The following is a 21,928-nucleotide window of genomic DNA, read 5'->3' as shown; positions in this document are numbered from 1 at the left end:
TGAATCATACTTTTACTTTGTGCCTCATATTCTATGGGGAAAGCAGGCCTGAATTATAACAGTATCTAGATCAAAGAAGCACAGGTCATCTCAGGTCATGGTTACTATAGTGATGATCATTGACCTTTTCACTATACAAATTCCCTCTGCAGTGTTGACTCAAGTAAAACAACTCTTTTTAAGCTGACTGTACGTTTTTGGGAAAAATCTCAATGCTCTTGTGGAATAGTAGTGTGAATAAAGTGTGCCTTGAATTTTTTATTTGGGTACACAAGTGTACCAAGAATTTCACTGAGTTACATATTACATGTTAGGATACTATTGCACACGCCAAGTATACACTATATTCTTGACATTTAGTAAAAAGTGTCAGAAAAAGTAATAAAACCATTATAATTATGATATTGCTGTGTTACCACTTTATTACATTACAGGCACTGTCAGGTAAAATTAAATGGATTTTGTGTCTTCCGACGAAAGAAGTTGAAGAAGAAAATTAGAATCAACTCTATAAGTTACTTTTATTGGGGAAAAAAGTAAATTTTTTTGCCATGTTGCCATCTATTACCCAGCATGCCCTGGGAGTGATGATGGACGTCCCCAAGCGAGCCAACGACCTTCTGCACATCAGCATGATTGACGGTTTCTATGGCAACCACCAGAACATCAGCAAGCTTCTCAGACAGGTGGGTTCAAAATACTTTTTCCTGCATATATATAACTGCATCAGAAAAATTAATATGTAGAGATTCAAATCGGCCTGTAGGTTGCTTTCCATTGAGGTTAGAATCTGAGCTGAGCCTACCACCCAAATTCCACCTGACAGACCAATATTCTGCCGTTCTATTTTTACGGCCCTTTCCGAGGAAACCATGATTAGTCTGCTGGTCTAACCCGGCACCTCAAGGCTTCGTTCTTACCTCACATTGCCATGGCAACTGTGGGATTACGTCATTTCCTGAGTAAAAGTGACTTTCGTTCTCGTTCCTTACAGCAGATACCTCTCCCAGAATGTTTAAATCTAGAGTTTTCTCTAAGTATTTTCATGAAAATTGACAGATTTTTTTGCGACATCAACAGATAGGAAGCACCTCTGCCCTGAAATTCCTTGGGAGACCCTTTCTTGAGTGAAAGTGACTTTCTCTTGTTCCTTACACGGACAGAGACTGGTTTCCGGGCCGAACCACCAACGGCGGGGGAGTAATGTCTTCAGCGAGACCAGCTTTGACTCTCTCATTCACACGGCAGAGGTGAGAGATTGTCTTAAGGTGCTGTAGTGGCTGTAGGAAACCCAACCAACAGGTGTCTTTAATTCATGCAGTTTGTGTGAGATGTCTTGGATATTGCAAGATCTTTCACTTTCACGCTAATATGTTACAAATTAATGTATAATCATGATATATAATTATAGATTTGAAGATTCTAGCCCTATTTTTTTGTCAGAAAATGTTGGAAAGAATAATGTACGCCATTTAATAATGGTAAAGAACATTGCTTGCGTTTCTATGGTATGTCAGTTATGCTTTTATCATTGTAGACAAACAAAAGAGCCATTTCCTTGAGATTTTTTAATAACCATATACTACCAAGAAATGTGATGTAAGAAAACATTTCATGTATAAATGTAACTGTACTCTTTGTAAGCTATGTAAGCTTTGAACAATTGTGGCATTTCCCTTCCAGACCTCTGTACTATATTAAGAGGCTTGAATGAGATCTTTGTATGGAGACCTTTATTTTTATTTTTTCTATCACAACCTATACTGTTGTAATAGATAACTGTGGTCTGCCTAGCCCCTTGTAGTGGGAGGCTTGTATGTACATGTATGCCAAAAAAAATGGGCCGCGATTGCGTTCAATACGGATGTTCTGGCCAGTCTTATAACTAGCGGTACGGCCTGGAGTCTCTTTTGGTATATTACTCAAGCAACTGGATATGATTTTGGAAACGGATTCTAAAAACGACTGTTTCCAAAATCATATCCAGTTGCTTGAGTAACTGTTTTTGGTGTATTTTATTACCTGGATGTCTAACCTTCACTGACACATGTTGAATATTTCTCCCCCCCATACAGACCCTTATGAAGTCCTGGAGACGGTGATCGTGGACGGAACAGACGAGTTAGACCTGCACAAGGGCGAACAGGTCAAGGTCATCAGGAGCGCTGGAGACGACTTCTACCTCGTGGAGGTCAGGGGTCAAAGTTTATTTCTGTCTAGCATATTTTTGTGATTTGTTGGTTAAGGTTAGACATCCAGGTAATAAGATACACCCAAAAAATATGAATGGATATGATTTTGGAAACGCTCAGATGTTTCAGGTAGCATCCACAATCTTTAGTCAGTGACACAAAGAGACTAGGGAAAGGCCTTGGGGAGTTGGCTGGGTTTCAGGCTAACTAGTGTGTTAATAGATTGACACTTATCAGAGAAAGGCCTAGTGGAGTTGGCTGGGTTCTAGGTTAAGAACATATTGTTTCTCCATTGATAGCCTTTAACAGAGAAAGGCCTTAAGCAGAGTTAGCTGGGTCCTAGGCTAAAAACATGCATTGTTTCTCTATTTGCAGCCTTTAACAGAGAAAGGGGAACTTGCTGGGGAAAGAGGCTGGGTTCCGGGCTATCTGCTGAAGAAGACAGGAGAGAAAGAGAAGGCTGATGGTGAGTTGGCATGGTGAGTGTCCCCAAGCACTCCTCCTTTTTGTCTTCTTTCCTTCCATTTATCCTGTCAGCATGCCCATTTGTCGTATTCTGTTGTCTTCTCTTGTCCTTTCCTTTCTTTTATCAAGTCATGTTCCATTTCCTGTTCCCCCTAGCTATAGTATACATGTAGGTTATTGTAAGTGCTGCATACCGGTTCACTGGACTTGGATCTGGACTTGTAAGAATGTTAACGTTCAAGTAAAAAAAAACCTAAAAGTCAAGAACCGAGTCCGGACTTATTACCATGAAAGACCATTTCACAAACCCCTTTTCTTTCCAAACCACCTAAAACCTTCCGAAGATTGAAAAATCTTTGCTGCAATATGAGGAAAACATTGCCATCGGGCATCGTCAAGTGTCGGCCTCCATGTTATGTGGCCAAAGTTTCACCCAGACAACATTGCAAGGTTGCCAACATGCAATTTTGTATTTGCCATGGGTTTAGGTCCGGAATAACAAGTCCGGAACTGAACCTAAACCTCTGGACTTGAATCCGGACCTGAACCTAAATGTGGATTTAGGTATGCAGCACTACATGTAGGTGGAGTTTGTTGGAATTCTACATGTAGATATTTGTGCAACAGCTGGTGATGGGACTTTCTTCCATCAATAGGACAGAAAATCTAGAAAAACTAGACCACCACCTGTTACCTAGATAGACAGTCCTGATACTAACTAAACAAACTACTTACTGTACTATACAGTCAGTTGATATTCAAGTTTAGAATACTGACGGTCAAGGTATACCAGTACCAAGGGCCTGTCCTGTGGAACTGTCTTGCTGCTGATCAGCGGAAACTGACGTCAACATCAGTATATAGAAAGAAAAACGGACTGTAGACTAGTGGAGAGGACTGAATTTGGAAAATGAACGAAATGTGCCTATAATGTGACTGTGTTGTATATGTACATGTTTGTAACGTTTCTGTATATTGTTGGGTTCAATTTGTATTTTTATGAAATAGTATGTTTTAATGTGTGCCCAGGGATACCTGAAAAGCAGATCAATGGATCTGAGGTATTCCCTGGTGAAATAAATAAACTTGAACTTGAAACTTGGAAGTACAGACAGCTGTGAAAGACATGTACAGTTCTCATGGGCAACTGCAACTTCAGATTTCGCTCTCGTAGGAAGTTTCATACTTTTTTAAGATTTAGGTTAGCTTGTGGGGAGGGGATCTGGAAGTTTCGTGATTTTTGAGTGACATTTATTGTTTTTTTGTTTTCAGATGCTGCCCACTTCATGACACCTCTCTATGAGCTGACTTTTGCTTGTTTGTTTGTTTATCTATTGTTTATTTGTTTGTTTGTTCCCAGATGCTGCCCACTTCGTGACGCCGCTCCGTAACCTGACCCACAGGTAATGATAGTTTATTTCTCATTAAAAACATTTAATTGCATTGGAAATACAAACGTCTAACGCACAGCTGATTACAGATATCTAAAAGGATTGAAGGGATAAACTTTTTCTTTGACACATTAGTAGTAGTGAGGTACTAAGAGACTAAGCAACTCGTTCCTTCATTGCGCTGTTCGCCTTTATAACAAGACAATCCAACAGTAGTGTTATATATATTGTACCTAGCTAAATTCTTCGTGATAACTGCATATTATGCATAGATTTTACTTGCGTAATTGTTTTCGAATATGTGTTCGCCTATGTTGTTTCATGTGCACAAATCATTGTTTTTAATGCTCTATATACTATGTAATAAGGACGAAATTCGGGTATTCGCCTGCGAGAGCCTTACTGAATAAAATTTGATATGTAAAGGTAAATACAATTATAAAATAATATATATTATTAATACAGCTCTTCACTTATTACTGAGTTATCGTTTGTTATAATAGCTAGATCCATCTTTCATGATGAGAAAAATGTAACACCATCGAAATAACATTTCACAGGGAGGGCGAAACCGCAACCTTCTCTTGTCAGTTCTCCGGGACGAAGCCGCTCGCCGTCTCCTGGTTACACGATGGGGTTACCGTGGAAACCGGCGACAGGCTGTCAGTCATCACCACGGCGACCCAGAGCTCGCTGCTGATTGGTCGAACGGTGCTGGCGGATGTTGGGAGATACGAGTGTGTGATCAGTAATGAGGCAGGGACAGAGACAAGCCTAGCAGAACTGGAAGTCAGGGAAAACAGTAAGTTTATTATATATGGCAGGGTTCAAAATACTGGGTGCATGTGCACCTTAGTGCACCCAAATTTGGAGCTGTGCACCCAATATTTTTGTAAGTATTTTTGTACATACCAAGTGTATAATAAGTAAAGAGACTCTTTTTACACAACCAAGTCTTTTATTCAGCCGACGTTTTGGTTACAGTCTGTCACCTTCCTCAGGGCAATTCTGACTGGTTCACATTGCACTGCAGCACAGGTGTCGCTGCTATAGATGCATTCCCAAATGTACAATATTTAATACGTATCTACACATAATTATGCATGATTGGATTACAGGGAAATGTATCTACAAATAGATACAAGTTTTCCTCATTTCCTTGTAGTCTTGCCAAAGTTGGAGCATCTTGACTTTGCCTCAGTAAAAGTTGGAGACACGGCAGAACTTTGCGTCACTTTCTCAGGAGCCCAAAACCTCGGATCAAGTGTTTCTTAAAGTTTTCTTTGATTTTTCCCTCCAGTCTTGCCCAAGTTTTCTTTTCCTTTTTTCCAGTTAAGGTTTTCTTTATTTTCTTTCCAGTCTTGCCCAAGTTGGAGCATCTTGACTTCGTCTCAGTAGAGGTTAGAGCTCTAGGTGGCTTTCTCAGGCAGCCCAAAGCCTCAGATCAAGTTCTTATACTTTTCTTTTCCTTTTTCCAGTTTCTTAAGGTTTTCTTTATTTTCTTTCCAGTCTTGCCCAAGTTGGAGCATCTTGACTTCGTCTCAGTAGAGGTTAGAGCTCTAGGTGGCTTTCTCAGGCAGCCCAAAGCCTCAGATCAAGTTCTTATAGTTTTCTTTACCTTTTTTCCAGTTTCTTAAGGTTTTGTTTATTTTCTTTCCAGTCTTGCCCAAGTTGGAGCATCTTGACTCTGTCTCAGTAAAAGTCGGAGACACGGCCAAACTCGAGGTTGGTTTCTCCGGCAGCCCGAAGCCTCAAATCAGGTGGAGTCGAGACGACAAACATCTGAACGCCTGCGAAAAGTTCACCATCAGAGTCAGAGAGGACAAAGATCAGACATGTTTAGCGGTAACTGACGCGGACTTGTGTGACGCGGGGGAATACACGTGCGAGGTGACCAACGTAGCCGGGACTGCCATTGGCACCGTGTGGCTGAACATCGTTATAAAGTGCTTAACGAGGAGTTAATTAGTGAGGACATACAATGCAGTTTAGCAAAGTAAAACTTGCATGAGGACACTTCATTTTCAATGGCAATGTTGGAAAACTGATTGTACAATGTTTCAGTTATGGTACAAAATGTATCTGCATACTTATAGTGTTCTCAGCCAGCTAACCCTTTCAAAAATCCTGAACAGAAGTGAACCACAGTGTGCCTGTGGAGTGTTGGGTGTCTTGTAGAAACCTGTTGTTTCTTAAGTTGTGTCTGTAAGATAAAGGCGTCTCCAGACATTTTTACTTCTTGGTGACCGTTATGAATGAATGAATGAATGAATGAATGTCTTTATGTCAGGTATTTCACCCTTAGAAAACAATGGTACAAACATAGAAACACAAACTATACATACAGCATCTTATATACATTAAAAAAAAGAATTTCTGTACTGACAATCTGACCTCAGAAGACACTGTATTATGCTGTTTTTGGTGTTGTTTAGCCTAGTAATAAAGGAGTAGCATAATTTTCTGTGTCTTATGTAACTTGGAGGTCATGTCCAAGGGCAAGACACAGTCTTGAGTTGTTAAACAGAATCTGAACATCCATTTTGCTTGTCACTTTAAAGGCATCCAGTGCCGTTTTTAATTTTAGGGCTTGGAAACCTGGTTTTTCAGAGCCAATATTCTAATCATTTATTTACATACCAAGTTAAAACCACACTATCCCAATGAAAAATTCCCAAGTTTCTGCAGTTTTAAAAGTCCAAAGTATGAAATGCTGACACAAATGTGCCAATGTAAAGCATTATGTGTTAATATCACAAAGATTGCCTTATTCAGAATATTTCCAGTTTTGCTGCCTTGAAATCGCACTGGATGCCTTTAAGTATGAACTGAAAGGTATGTCATCTTTGACATTTGGTTGTAGGATTGTCTTTCCTTGAGGATGTAGTTATGGTAGTAGACTTTGCATACAGCATATTGCAAAATTAATGAATGTAGTAAATACAGAAGCATAATAATAATTGCAATTATCATTGCAATAAGTGGTTGTTTTAAAAGCATATTTATGTTTACCGAAGGAAAACATATTGTTTTTGCTCCATTTCTCCTTCTCCAAACGCTAACCTCTGACCTGGCCAATGGCCTCTTTTGTTTACGTCTGTCACCATAGTAACTGGTGTCGGGTTACACAATGTGACACACACACACACACACACACACACACACACACACACACACACACACACACACACACACACACACACACACACACAATGTGGCAATTTCATTGTAGGCATTTAGACTCCTGTCACCATATACATACATGTATGTGAATGTGTTTGAGTAAGAATTAACAGAGTAGACCATATCCGAAGGTAAACATTGTGCATTTGCTTTGCAAATGTTACTTTTCTAGTTTGATTGTGGTTTTTTTTTGTCCACTTTGTTGTACAGGAATGAGTCCATCACTGAAGTGGAACCAACCATTCTTCTCCATGGGGAGGTGCAGGATATGTGCAGTGATGATGAATTTAACCGCCAGCTTTACATGACTACATGCTTAATAAACTACAGCATTGAAGTAAAATATTGTGATGTTCTTTGGGGGGTTATCGACTGTCTTTTTACTCTCTGAAAATTTGGCCAAGTTGCATATTCATTTGAAACCATATACATCATTAAAAAATATATATTTTGTGTACCTTCGTGTACAAAGAGGTTTTGCATGTCAAAAGAATACATGTCATTTTAAAGTTTAACTCCAGGTCTGTTAAGACTTCAAGAATCAATAAAGTGACATTCCATACTTTTGCTGTTCTTGTTTGTACCTTAATGTACACACTGTATGTTATATACTAAAATACTTTATACATATGTACATAGTTTATTGATTACTTAAATCTACCTTTTATGCATCCTACGTGTCCTACCTTGAAATGCTTTTATCTAATAATTAATTTACTATATAATGCTCACTGTTTTTATGTTATGTTTTGTATTCAATTTGCCATCTTTTTGTCATTTGAGGCTTAAATGCCTTAACTTCCTATGTAACTAAAGTTATCTTGTAAAGGTTGCATTTTTGTGAACAGTTAAACATAATTCAGCTGTGGCAATTGTGTATTAGCAATTATTGTATTTGAAATAAACGATTATTACTGTATCACTCCTAAAGAAAGGAGAAAGTCTGACGTGGCCATTACTGTGTTTGTCCTTGGTGCTGAAACTGTGATGCTTCTGCAGTTTGAAATTCAACAACATCTTTTTAATATTTCATTTATAGCGAGGCCATCATCATTTCCTAACACTATCAGTTGAATGTACTTTATCCAATTGCCCAAATTTGGTCTGAATTAATCTCCAAGAAGATCCCTTTCGGTGGCAAAAAGACAGTATCAAATTGGCCAGGCAGTATCCATTAGCCAGAGAAGGTCGCCGGCCACCGACGTGGGTATAAAAAGCTAACGATCATTCCCCCACAACATCTGCTTGGAGAGTAGGTCTTAAGAGTTTTGGCGCCAAAATGAGTCCTTAATTAGACACAAGTGGTGTTACCCATGGTGCATCGCGCAATGGAAGAAGGCGACAGCATGGCGGCTGGACATAGGAGAGAAGGAAGAACTGTCCGAAAATTACCAACCTAAAGTTAGCCCTCCTTTCGGCCTTCGATTCGCCAGCCTTCGATTCGAATGGTATGCACTATTTCGTAGACGCCTCAGGCGCGGGAGCATTCTATTGTCCCATGTATGCAAATGAGCACGCATACAGGATGTAAATAGACATTGCACATACGTATGTCAAAGCAAACCACAGCCTTTCAGACTCTGTATTCATTTGATAAAATAATCTTCTAATTTTTAACAACCAAATGAGTATTAATAATCTTTAAGTGGTCGATACTATCAAATTGAATCAACGCACATGGATTCATCTTCACGTCAAAGATTCAAGAATGCCGTCCAGGACCGCACCCGACATGTTTCAATTAGACACCTTGTTGCAAAGTAACGAAATAATTTTCAGTATTCAAATGTTTTTTAACAATCTTTTAGCGGTCTATACCATCAGATAAAACTGAAAAAATAACGCACATTACGAAGTTTAGACGTCATGACGTCATAGATTAAACAATACGGATTTTCGAGGATCGCAACACTAGTGTATGCATAGAGAATAAACGCCATGTTGCAAAGTAACGGAATAATTTCTAGAAACCTAATGTCTTTTAAAAATTCTCAAGAGGTCCATACCACAAGATTCGACTGATAAAACCAACGCACATTGCGTTGTTTGGACGTCATGACGTCATAGATTCAACCATACAGATTTGTAGGGCCAGAATCCCTGTTTATATAATGATATTCAACTACTCGTACCTAATTTACGAAATAATTTTCAGTATTCAAATGATTTTTAACAATCTTTAAGAGGTCCATACCACCAAAAAAAACTGATAAAACTAACGCACATTGTTTCATTTTGACGTCATGACGTCATAGATGCAACACTCGATATTCAGTATTCAATATGCAACTCAATATTCAACTACTCATAGCTAATTAACGAAATAATTTTAAGTTTTCAAATCAATTTTAACAATCTTTTAGAGGTCCATGCCATCAAATAAAACTGATAAAACTAACGCACATTCCGTCGTTTTGACGTCATGACGTCAAACCATGTGCATCCTTTGTGTACAATTTTGTTTCGATATTGTTGATGATGGTAGAAGGAGCATGTTGATATCATATGTGTATTAAGTAGTAGCATCGTCGACAGAAAGAAGGCAACATGGGAGGGAACCAGATCAGTAGCAGATCCATAACGTGCAGGCTATGTAATGCATTGCTAGCCACAGTAAACCTTAGGCCACACCAAGTAAATCTTATGGATGACGTCCGCGCGCGCATTGATTTTGGCCTGTTCCTAGAAAAAAAAAGCAAGAAATTCTGCTTCCTGTAACTATGACCAAAGAGTCACTACAGTGCCTCAAATCGTCAGATTGACGTGAAACCCGTCACGCGAAAACAGGACAGGACGACAACTGCTGTTCCACCTGATTTATTGCTGCTTTGATGATGAATAAAAGACTTCTTGCTTGTTACACTGTGTCACCTCATTCAATTTGTGTACTAACATTTGTCATCTCTTAGTATATTTCTAATCTAGGCATTTTGTTTTTTAGGGCCTTTCTTGTTTTTTTTCGCCCTCTCGCATTAGATTTAGGGTCTCCAAAGGACGTCATCCATAAAATTTACTTGGTGTGGCCTTACACCAGTTAGAGATTACTGGGATGACTTACATACGTCTGTACTACGATGATACATTGCCTGTGTTTTACGGTATCTTAGTGTATATATTGTAATGACCTATTTTATATGTATTTACAAAACCTCGCCAAGTCAAGTCAAAGTTTATTGCACAACTAATGTACGGATACATCGTATGGCAATTAGCGGTACTAGGTACAAGTCTAAAATCTAAACTAATGCGTAAATGAGTACTACATACATGCTGTATATGAATTGAACTTAAGTTACATCGTATACAAAAGGAATGGCAAACATTATACAGGGGTTCTATAAATCTACAACTAAACACTACTCTGTCCTATACTTAAGTATTACTAGTATAATGGATATATATATAATTGATTCCATTGTTATGTGTAAGAAATCAGTTGATTGTTTCGGAAATGACATTGTTTCTTTTAACTAAGGCGTTAGAAATATATTGGCCTATATATGGTGAGATTGCATCGGGGCATGACATAAGAAAAGTAAAGGTATCTGAGACTGTCTTAGGTAATGTAATACTTGTGCTGTTGGTGATAGAGTTCATAAGTGTTTGTCTTTCTTCACTGTAAGCTGGACATATGACGGTTCAAATCGAACCGAGGAGAATGTACACATTTTGAAAACCATAAAGATGCTGAACAATCGGTGTATATGGGAGCTGTGGTACGATCGCACTCACTAACTAACTTGTAAGAAGATGATAGTGCAAGATCTGATGAAACTCCGAACAGTTCCCTTGTAATTACTTATACAGTTCTCTGTTATTGTGGTCCCTGTTATTGCTCCGGTTACAAATATGTGTGTTTCTTTGAACAAATGTATTATTCTTTGCTGAAGTGATGTACCACTGTTATGCGGTAATACAGAATATAAAGACACAGGATTTCTACCACAAGGGACGTCAGTTCAAGAAGCAAAAGATAACTCAGTTAAGACTGAACGGGTTAACGTAGCCAGTATCATATAGTCATAGCCAGTCCGTCTTAAAAGTCTCCCGTGCCCAGTGTGCGGAAAGCCTTGTCTCTGCGTCTTTCCTTTAGGCCATGTCGATTTGATTATATGGATGACATCCGCGCGCGCATGAATTTTCGGCCATTTCCAAAAAAAAAAGTTTTCAACCATACTGTAAATCGTGCAAAACAGTTGCTAAATGAGCAAAAATATACCATGAGTTGCAAGGGAAACATTTAGAAACGATGCCAATGTCGTAGAATGCCAAAATCAAAGGAAAAAAGACAAAAATGTAAATAAATAAATTCGAAGAGTAGATTATTCGCCATAACATATTCTGTGCCATTTGTTCAACGTTCATGACCACGTAGATTTCATAGCGAAAGCAACTTTTTTTTTTTTGCAAAACTTTTTTTTATTCGCACGCGCGCATCAGTTTTGGGGTTCCCAGAGGATGTCATCCATATAATCAAATCAACATGGCCTAAACATAGTGAGATTTTGCGACAAATAGACGATTTGCGCCAGCCGATTTCAGGCGAAATGTCCGAAAAATGACCAATCAGCTCTCCTGTAAGAAATACAGTCGGACAACTTCGGCCAACTAAATTTCTTCTTGCAATGTGAAAGCAAAGGCCGCCATATTTGAAGTTTTCCCCCTCTGGTCTCTCAGTCACTGACGAAAGCTAGTGGGTTACGTCTGACGTTTTCAAAATCATATCCAGTTGCTTGAGTAACTGCTTTTTGGCGTATTTTACCTTCTTGGTTGGCGACTTTTTGCAGGACTCACTAGGTTATACCGGCTATACAGATACAGATACAGATACAGCATGGGGTCCCTCATAAAGGTATGGAAATATTTCAATGATAATGAAAGAGCTTTTACTGTATTGTGCATTCATATACCTGTAAGAGATAGGTACATAACAGGCAAATATAGGCAAGTACAAACAACATGAGCTCATAGGGGTTAATGGAAAAAGGAGTCCAGTCCAATTGGCGGAAAAAGCAGTCCAGTCCGATTTTGGGGTGGAAAAAGCAGTCCAGTGGTTTCTACGAAATTTTACGAAAGACCATAGGCACAATTTTTTCTTGTGTGTGCACTTTTAGTTTCTATGAGTACTTCGAGTTTCTATGAGTACTTAGAGTTTGTATGGGAAAAAATGAGTTTCTATGAGTACTTAGAGTTTGCATGGGAACTTACAGTTTGTAACTTACATATCATCATCATCATCATACCTCCGGATTATTACTTACATATAAGTAATAATAATTTGTCAAAAGATGAAGCGGTCAACTGATGAGATTTCCAGGGCCGATCCTGCTTGCAAGTGGCCTGATTAAATCGCTGTACGGTTGCCAGCTGCCCAACATCCTGCCGGCCCCTGCTAAAGCCACGTATAGCAGACTTTGCATTACACCGACAAGCATGTATTAGTACCGGAAGTACAATTGTAAGAAAGAATCCCTTAATAATTAACTTTTGTTTATTGTGGATAGGTGACCTGTATGTATAGAAACTACTTTTCGGTGGTCCCAAGAGGTGTAAATCAGTTGTCCGCTATTCCTCACCCAAGGCTGCCTGAATTACGGGTTAAGGCGGCATATAGTGAGTCACATATATACTAATTCAAGTTCCCATACAAACTCTAAATAGTCATAGAAACTCTAAGTACCCATAGAAACTCTAAATACTCATAGAAACGCGAAGTACCCATAGAAACTAAAAGTACACACACAAGAAAAAATTGTGCCTATGGTCTTTCGTAAAATTTTGTAGAAACCACCGGACAGTGCTTTTTCCACTCCAAAATTGGACTGGACTGCTTTTTCCGCCAATCGGACTGGACTCCTTTTTCCATTAACCCGAGCTCATAGTGGACGGAAGTGTTGTCCTGAAGCTAAACAGAGTCATTGTCTCACTTCTTTCAGAATGAATGTCGAAGAATGATGACTAGATCAAGAAAAAGGAAAAGACAGGAGGATTTCCTAACCCACTGTCATGAAAAAAGAATCCTCACCTTCCAGGTACAGCACAATATGATTCTAACGAGCTAATCTACATGTTTTGTGTTTTCTTGCCACCCATGGCCATGCATGTTCATTCTTGTCTATTATTTTTACTACAATATTCAGAATTGTAACATGACAATGCAAAGTGTTCACTAGGCAGCAAGTATGCTGATAGCGTCCCACACCTAACACATACCTGGACATATGACATAGGAACAACAATAAATAGTTACGTAGAACAAGATGTATACACAAATGACATTATAAGTTACACCTGCAATTAAAATCAATTTTATGTTACTGTACAGCAATTGAATGTTTAGTGTGGCTTAGCTGGAAGAGGTACAGAATCTGGTACAAATTTGGCAATGAACATGTGGCCAGTGCATCTGTGAGTTTTGTATTTATGTCAAAGTTATGAGCTGGAGACCCCTGGAGCAGGAGAGATGTGGTTAGATGTTAAATGTATATGATCTGTTGTTGGGCTGGAGAATGAAGACCTTGCATGTTGTTGTTGTTGTTGTTGTCCTTGTTTAGAGTCTATTTTTCTCGCTAGACGAAGTCGCTAGGTGCTTTTCTCTTCGTAGTGCGTTGATGGTTTTGTCCTCACTGGTGCTTTTGCTCTGGTACTTCGCGCAGGCGTATGATGGCTGTTGGCCCTTAGTATTCATTTGAGAACCATGACGTGGTCTCAATGTATTTTGAAAGGGCTAAATACATGTCTCTGTTCGCTTCGTCGTTTAAGTCCTCCCTCATTCCTGCAAGGGTTACGAGGTCCACCACTCTTGTTTCTTTGCTGGTGCCGTATGTTTCATACACAATGTCGATTTCGTTCATGAGTACATGTCTTTGTTTGTCGTATTTACCGCTGCTGAGTGGTGTAAGTAGCTATTGTTTCCCTCACTCCACATGTTCATGTTGCCACCATTTCAGGAGTGTATACCAGAAACCATGATGGAGCGCTGTGTGAAAATCGGGGAGGGCGTGTTCGGGGAAGTCTTTCGCACCAGGAGAGATGATGGCAGTTCAGTAGTACTCAAGGTGGGAAACATAAATATTGCACTTATGATAGCTAGATTTTTGCAGGAAATCAATGAAGTCAGCAGTGATTGTGATTGCATCTAACACACTTATATTTTGCTGATCTCTAGCCAACAATAGAATTCACTCCATACATATGTTTGTGTAACACCAAGTCGATTTTTTTTTTTACATTAAAAGAAAATTCTGAACTAGAAAATCAAAATGAAAACAGTCAAATCCGTGCACTGTTTTATTATCTGACCCTCTTCTATTCCCTAGATCATTCCCATTGAAGGGGATTTCCCTGTCAATGACCAGCCTCAGAAAACCTTTGAAGAGATCCTGCCTGAAATCGTCATCTCAAGGTATGTGTGTTGCTTGATACAAGTAATATGTGTATCATTACAAGTTCAGTTAAAATGCTTTGATGTTGATATAAGACATTGACTTGATGAATGTAAGAGTTTCTAGTAAATACCAGGTGTACTGGCGGCATACACACTTTTGTGCACCCAAAACTGGAGCTGCGCTCCTAATTTTTTACTGTGGGTGCATATATTTGTGAAGGGTTACCTATTTTAAGCTACTATTGTACTGATGTTGTTGTGAACATTTTGCAGGGAGTTGAGTGAGCTAAAGGACAACCAGACAGGTAACCAGACAGGTGGTTTCATCCACCTGCACCGTGTGTGTCTGGTTCAGGGCGCCTGGCCGGACCACCTGCTGGCCATGTGGGACCAGTGGCACCAGGAGAAGGCAGGAGGGTCAGAGAACGACAAGCCAGACATGTTTCCACGCTCCCAGCTGTTCGTTGTGCTGGAGTCCGAGGATGGGGGCTGTGATCTGGAACACTACCAGGTATTATTCTTATGTATATTAGGCCACACCGACTTAATTTTACGGATGACATCCGCGCGCGCATTGATTTTCGCCTGTTCTCAAAAAAAAAAAAGATCACGTCCTCCAAGGCTCTGGCCTGGCTCTTAGCGGCAATAGGGAGCCGGTGGTAAGAGGATGGCACCCAGGATGCCGAAGCTCCACGACTCAAGAACTCAGTACATGCGTACAGTGCCGACTCGTAAATTCCGCAAAAAGCCAGCATTTGTCGGCTTGTCGAATACCTCTCTATGTACTGCCTCAAATTCACTGAGCCTTGTATTCCTGTGCTTCAGTAGCATTTTTTTTTGGGTCAGATTTTTTTTCATTCGCCCGCTCTCACTGGTTTGTGTGTCTTCGGAGGATGTCATCCATAAAATTAAGCCGGTGTGGCCTTATGTTTACAAATTACTTTGATGTTTCAGCATGCCCAGAAGGATGTAGAGGTGACATAATGGACAGCAAAAAGTTGTCTTATTTGATGTTCTGTAAGCTCATGTATTACTGTGTTGTTTATAATACAAGTCTCTAGTGTATTAGATACAATCTTACTATGGAGAAGACAAATCATATGTCTGTTTGATAGATGTATTTGTTCAACTGATGGCAACCAATATCACCAAGCTGCCTAGTAGCCCATTATATTGCATTTTTGTGATTTCAATAAAATAAAATTAAATACAACTGGAAAAGTAACATTTGCAAAGCAAATGCATAATGTTTACCTTCGCATATGGTCTGCTCTGTTAATTCTTACTCAAATACATTCATATATATGGTCAGACAGGAGTCTAAACCCCTCCTATAACATTGCAACATTATGTAACCCAACACCAGTTACCATGGTGACAGACATCAACAAATCAGGTCATTGGCCAGGTCAGAGGTTAGTGTTTGGAGAAGAAGAGGAAGAGGAAACGTAGCAAAAACAATTTTTCGATTTCCTTCGGTAAACATGAAAATGTCGCATCTTGCTTCAGTTTCCTTAGAAAACAAGCTGTTTCTCTCCTGTAGTTCTACAGTCTGAGGGAAGCCAAGGCTGTTCTGCACCAGATCACCATCGCCCTGGCTGTTGCGGAGGCTGCTCTCCAGTTTGAACACCGGGACCTCCACTGGGGAAACGTGCTGGTGAGGAAAGTCGGGGAACAAAGCTCCACCCACCACCTGGCAGGGGAGGAGGTGTGTGTGGACACCAGAGGACTGGATGTGAACATTATTGACTTCACGCTCTCCAGGATACACAAGGGTGAGTTGGTGTGAAGAGATATCCTTCTCTAATCTCCAAGCAGGTTTGGGTTTGGGTTATTTTTGGCATTCAGTTTTTAGGCTTTTTTTTGGGGTTTCTCTTTTGCACTGGAATTTTTTTTCCCACCAAACCCAACCTCTGCCGGCAGTCGAAAGCTTCAATAAGCTATAAACCTAATCACTTCAACACATTACAGTCGTTCTGCAAGGTGTGAACCAGACGTATGAATAGGTACAGTCAGCAGCAGGCGTGTGGCCGAATGAATGCCTTTCTGACTGGCTAGATGTGTGATAATCCACCACAGTAAAATGGATATCCCTAATGATAACTTGATGGTTCCCGGGGAGGAGCACTGTCACCTTTCCTGCATAGGTTTGAGTGAAAAAAAATTCCAGTGCAAAAGAGAAACCCCAATAAAAAAGCCTAAAAACACGCCCAAAATAACCCAAACCCAAACCCAAACCTCTGACTTGGAGTGTAATCCTTCTCACTTACAACTCAGGACTGTAACCAGTTGGGATGCTGAAGAGTTAGCTTCCTTGGCAGGCTCTACAAATGATGCTCTTTAGGTGGCTTGTACATGCACTTTTCTTATGGTGTACAACTTCTATTCTGTACAGAAGTAACATGCCGTAAGAAAAAAAAATGCATCATAGAAGCCATAAAAAAGCCCCATACATAGTCTGTGCCTTTTGTGGCTAAGGAGGCTACAGGAAAGTGGGGTCAGTTGATCAACACCAGAAAAGTCAGAAAACACATTTTGTCTTGCACAACTTGCACAACACTTTTGAAAGGTCTGCTTCCTGACTTTCCTGTCAAACTTCTGGCTCTTGTCCTTTAAAATGTATTCATCATTTAAAATAAGGTTACTTTAAGGTCTCCGGGGCGGCTAATTTGGTGATTTGAGTTTGTACTGTTTTACTAGTAAAGGAATGAGAGAGAACTGGGATTGTACTGAATATTGGTATCTATCAACATAAGGTTCCCCAAAATAATTTTTGGTACCACATGCATAACGTCAAGTTTTATTGCCCTTTTTATTATTTTTTTTCAAATAAAAAATACAGTTTTTCAAATAAGAAATACAGAACTTTGGCAATTCCTAACAACATAAAACTTTGTTTTTGATTTCATAGTGATGAAAGCTACAAACGTACGTTTGAGCCAACGAAAATATACTAATAATCTGTAGATATGCCCAAATTCTTGATTTTTAATTAGGCAGTAAATTACGTCTCCGTATCTACTGAATTAAGATGACTGTGCAAACAAGAAAATGATGAATAATTGCTTCTCTCCCCCTGTAGATGGCCAGCCGTTATACTGTGACCTGTCAGCTAACCCTACCCTGTTTGAGGGAAAGGGAGACTATCAGTTCGACATCTACAGAGAGATGAAGAAGGAAAATCGGTATGTTGTTATTATTGTTACATTATTATTGAGTGGGCAGCCTAGTCTCTATGTGCAGCCAGGGGCTGAATGGCAAGGAGCTTGAAATTGGTATGGCTGAATCACAGGGACTGGATCACAGGTTATTATGTTGGGTCAGAATAAAGCTTTGTTCCAAAAATTGGGACAGGACTCAAATTTGTGACATATTATAAAGTGTAGTCTTCTAATTCTTTTATGGATATTCAGCAACACTTAATCATTATAAGCATCACTTCGCAGGTCATCCTCTTTTGAATTTTTTTTATGAGGCCACACCAATTTAATTTGTTGGCTCTTGGATTCACCTCTTCATTTTTTCTGATTTGCCAAAAAGAATGTTCAGTCTGGTTCTTAATCAACTCAAAAATGATCATATTTTGCTCCCAACAGTTGAGGAAAGTCATTGCAATTTTTCAATCTAAGCAGTAGTTTGATTAAAAGTTCAAAATTCATTGTTTAAATATTAACCCAGCCTTTTGTGTTGACTTCATGGCTCGAATTGTAGTACAATGTATTTGGGGCTATAATAGGATGCCTAGACCTGTTTTTATTTTTTTCGCCCTGTCGCTTCATATAATGTTTCTGAAAAAAATCCAAGAACCAAAAAATTAAATTGGTGTGGCCTGTGTTGACATATTGCAGTACCACAGATCAAGACTTAGTTGTATCGTGCATCTCTTACACCTTTCTTTCTCCATTCCCTTTGAAACAGAGATAACTGGAAGCAACACCACCCGTACACAAATGTGTTGTGGCTGCACTACCTTGCAGACAAACTTCTGCACAAGAAGTACAGAGGACAGAAGAAGATCCACAGGCAGTGGCAGCAGAAGTTCAGAACCTTTCTGAAACAAGTCTTAGCATGTAGGACAGTAGCGCAGGTGTTGGAAGACTGCCAGCTTTTTGAAGAGAAATAGTTAAGTTAAGTTAAGTTTTGCAGGATTTTTTAAATAATTTTTTTAAAGAGAAACAATTTTTTTAAAGAGAAATAGGGAGTACTGACTCTGAAATACGTAAATGTAATCCTCTGTGCATATTATATATTTATATGCTCAAATGACTGGGCATGGCTTGAAACGAATTCATTTTGGGTACACTGGTGTACCTAACCTGAAAGCCCAACATAGAACAAAGTAGGTAACTCCAGAGTATGTATGTGAAATTTTAAAAAAGTTATTTTAAAAGTATTAAAGTTCAATCACATCAGTGTTCTCTAGTATTCTTGCATCTAGATATTTGTGTAGTGTTAGATATGTATAACACTGTAATATTTTTGTCTTTTGTGCTATGAATATTGTCTTCGTCAGAAAGACTATGGAATTGACTTTTTAAAGAGAAATAGCGAGTACTGACTCGTAAATGTAATCCTCTGTGCATATTATATATTTATATGCTCAAATGACTGGGCATGGCTTGAAATTCACGTAAATAATTTCATCAGGTTGGAAGATACTTAGGGTATAGAATTTTCTTCTTACACAACCAGTAAGGTTCTCACCTGCTTACGTTTCGATGTTTATCAGACACCTTCCTCAGAGCTTCTGACTGGAGTTCTGCAACTCGCCGCTATTTAACGCCAAAGTAGGTGGCGCTTTTGCGGCGAGAATGCAATCCCAAACGTGGCTGAGCTTGTATCCCCCCTCGTCCCGGTTCATCACTGGGGTAGACTTCCTTATCCAGACTGCTTCTTTAATCCAACGGATTCTTCTGTTCTCCCTATCTATGACCCTGGCTCCCTCCCAGTCTATCACACAATTGTTTCTGGCAACATGGTCTGTGACTGCCGATTTCTTCTCTTCTTTTTGTGCTTGTTGTTTCTGGAAGCAGTCTGGATAAGGAAGTCTACCCCAGTGATGAACCGGGACGAGGGGGGATACAAGCTCAGCCACGTTTGGGATTGCATTCTCGCCACAAAAGCACCACCTACTTTGGCGTTAAATAGCGGCGAGTTGCAGAACTCCAGTCAGAAGCTCTGAGGAAGGTGTCTGATAGACATCGAAACGTAAGCAGGTGAGAACCTTACTGGTTGTGTAAGAAGAAAATTCTATACCCTAGGCTTGAAATTCATTTTGGGTAACACTGGTGTACCTAACCTGAAAGCCCAACATAGAACAAAGTAGGTTACCTCCTATCTGAGTATGTATGTGAAATTTTAAAAAGTTATTTTAAAAGTAATAAAGTTCAATCACACATTCAGTGTTCTCTAGTATTCTTGCACCTACATATTTGTGTAGTGTTAGATATGTATTTTTGTCTTTTGTGCTATGATTATTGTCTTTGTCAGAAAGACTATGGAATTGTCTCATCGTGTTGTGGGTGACTGCAGGTTTAGTGGAATAACTCTTGAAGGCGTAATTCGACGTCCATGATTTTTGTCAAGCAGATTACCGTTTTTGAGGCCAATGTCAACTGCAAGTTTGGGTTTCGTAGGGGGTCCGTACGTCACTGTAGTGGAACTTAAAATGGATATCCCTAATGATAACTTGATGGTTCCCAGGGAGGAGCACTGTCGATGTCACGTTTCCTGCATAGGTTTGCCCCGCCCCGGGGTGAGTGAAAAAAAATTCCAGTACAAAAGAGAAACCCCAATAAAAAAGCCTAAAAACATGCCAAAAACAAGAATTCTGAGATTTCATACCTCCATGAAATATATGAGTCTTTGTAAATGTTTTTTATTTGTCTCATTGACAATGGAAATAAGGTCATAATTAGCGTAATCTAGTTACCTCCATGAAAAATGGAGGTATTGTTTTTGGCGCGTCTGTGTGTGTGTGTGTGTACAATGTATGTGTGTGTGTGTTTCCGCACATTGTAGTCAGCATAACTTCAGAACGCCTTTATGGATTGTGATGATATTTGGTATGCTGGTATGTCTTAGGAAGGCAAAGGTCAAGGTCAAATATGGGCCTCCAGGTGGCTGACCTTGGTACTGCAGCAGAACTTCCGATTTTTGTATATTTTGTCCTGAACATGCTATGGTCTTGATGTTTTGGTGACAGATAGCTTATCCTGTCAGGAATAAGTGGTGTAAGTTTGATCCCCCTAGCAGCTTATTCTGGAACTGCAGGTTAGTTTCTGGTAAAAACTTTTAAAGCCAATAACTCCAGATAGGAACAATATGTTTTCATTATTTTTTTGTATGTTGCTAGCTGAGAGAGAGTTGTACATAATTAAATGCAAATTTTGCAAATGAGGACTTAATTTGCAAAATCAATGAGAAAATTCTATAATTACGGTGTATATAATAGTACTGCTATACAATGTAATCTATTTAATCTGTGGCAGGCAGAACATCAACAGATACCAACTATGCAAATGATGGCATACTAGTAATTTGCATAAATAATGTGAAAATTTTGTGACTCCATATTGGCGAATGATGGGAATTTTCTACCTTGTGACATGTGTAAGTTACTTAAAGGTTAACACCACTATGCATATATTATGTTCATGTAGAGGTCATTTGCATATTTAATGAGGACATGTCATTTACAAAAACTCATATATTTCATGGAGGTATGAGATCTACGAATTCTTGTTTCCTGAATTGCGCTGTGGCTAACATACTTGCTCGTACTACAATTTGCTCGTTTAAACGTTCTCATTAAAAAAGGCATTGTACGTTTTATATCATGCAAAATTTAAGGATTCTAATTCCTTACAAGTACTTAGTACTAAATTTTATTTGTCGCTATATTCTTTGTGTTGAGAGAATTCAATGTAAATAAAAATTAGGCCATGTTGATTTGATTAGATGGATGACATCCGCGCGCGCATGAATTTTCGTCCGTTTCCAAAAAAAAAAAGTTTTCAACCATACTGTAAATCGTACAAAACAGTTGCAAAATGAGCAAAGACATACCGTAAGTAGCAAAAAATGATACCACTGTCTTAGAATGCCAAAATCAAACCAAAAAAGACGAAAATGTAAAGAAATGAATTTGAAGACTAGATTATTCGCCAAACCATATTCTGTGTCATCTGTTCAACCTTCAAAACCACGTAGATTTCATACTGAAAACAACTTTTTTTTTAGCCAAACTTTTTTTTATTTCGCACGCTCGCATCAGTTTTGGGGTTTTCCAGAGGATGTCATCCATATAA

At 39.1% G+C, this 21,928-nt stretch overlaps 1 protein-coding gene across 1 annotated transcript; it reads left to right on the top strand.

Annotated features, from left to right (window-relative positions):
* The first annotated feature begins 11,904 nt into the window (after nucleotides 1–11,904).
* LOC109464917 (serine/threonine-protein kinase haspin-like) lies at nucleotides 11,905–19,276 on the top strand. The gene is made up of 8 exons (XM_019762027.1): nucleotides 11,905–12,083; nucleotides 13,168–13,263; nucleotides 14,182–14,289; nucleotides 14,551–14,636; nucleotides 14,892–15,129; nucleotides 16,162–16,393; nucleotides 17,701–17,803; nucleotides 18,537–19,276. Exons 1-8 carry the CDS (start codon nucleotides 12,066–12,068, stop codon nucleotides 18,739–18,741), a joined length of 1,086 nt encoding a protein of 361 aa, XP_019617586.1. The 5' UTR covers nucleotides 11,905–12,065; the 3' UTR covers nucleotides 18,742–19,276.
* The last annotated feature ends 2,652 nt before the right edge of the window (nucleotides 19,277–21,928 follow it).

The sequence above is a fragment of the Branchiostoma belcheri genome, unplaced genomic scaffold (assembly GCF_001625305.1).
Source record: "Branchiostoma belcheri isolate BF01 breed outbred unplaced genomic scaffold, Haploidv18h27 scaffold143, whole genome shotgun sequence".
Classification (NCBI taxonomy): Eukaryota; Metazoa; Chordata; class Leptocardii; order Amphioxiformes; family Branchiostomatidae; genus Branchiostoma; species Branchiostoma belcheri.
Note: the sequence above shows the minus strand (reverse complement) of the source record. Positions and strands in the feature narration are given on the sequence as shown.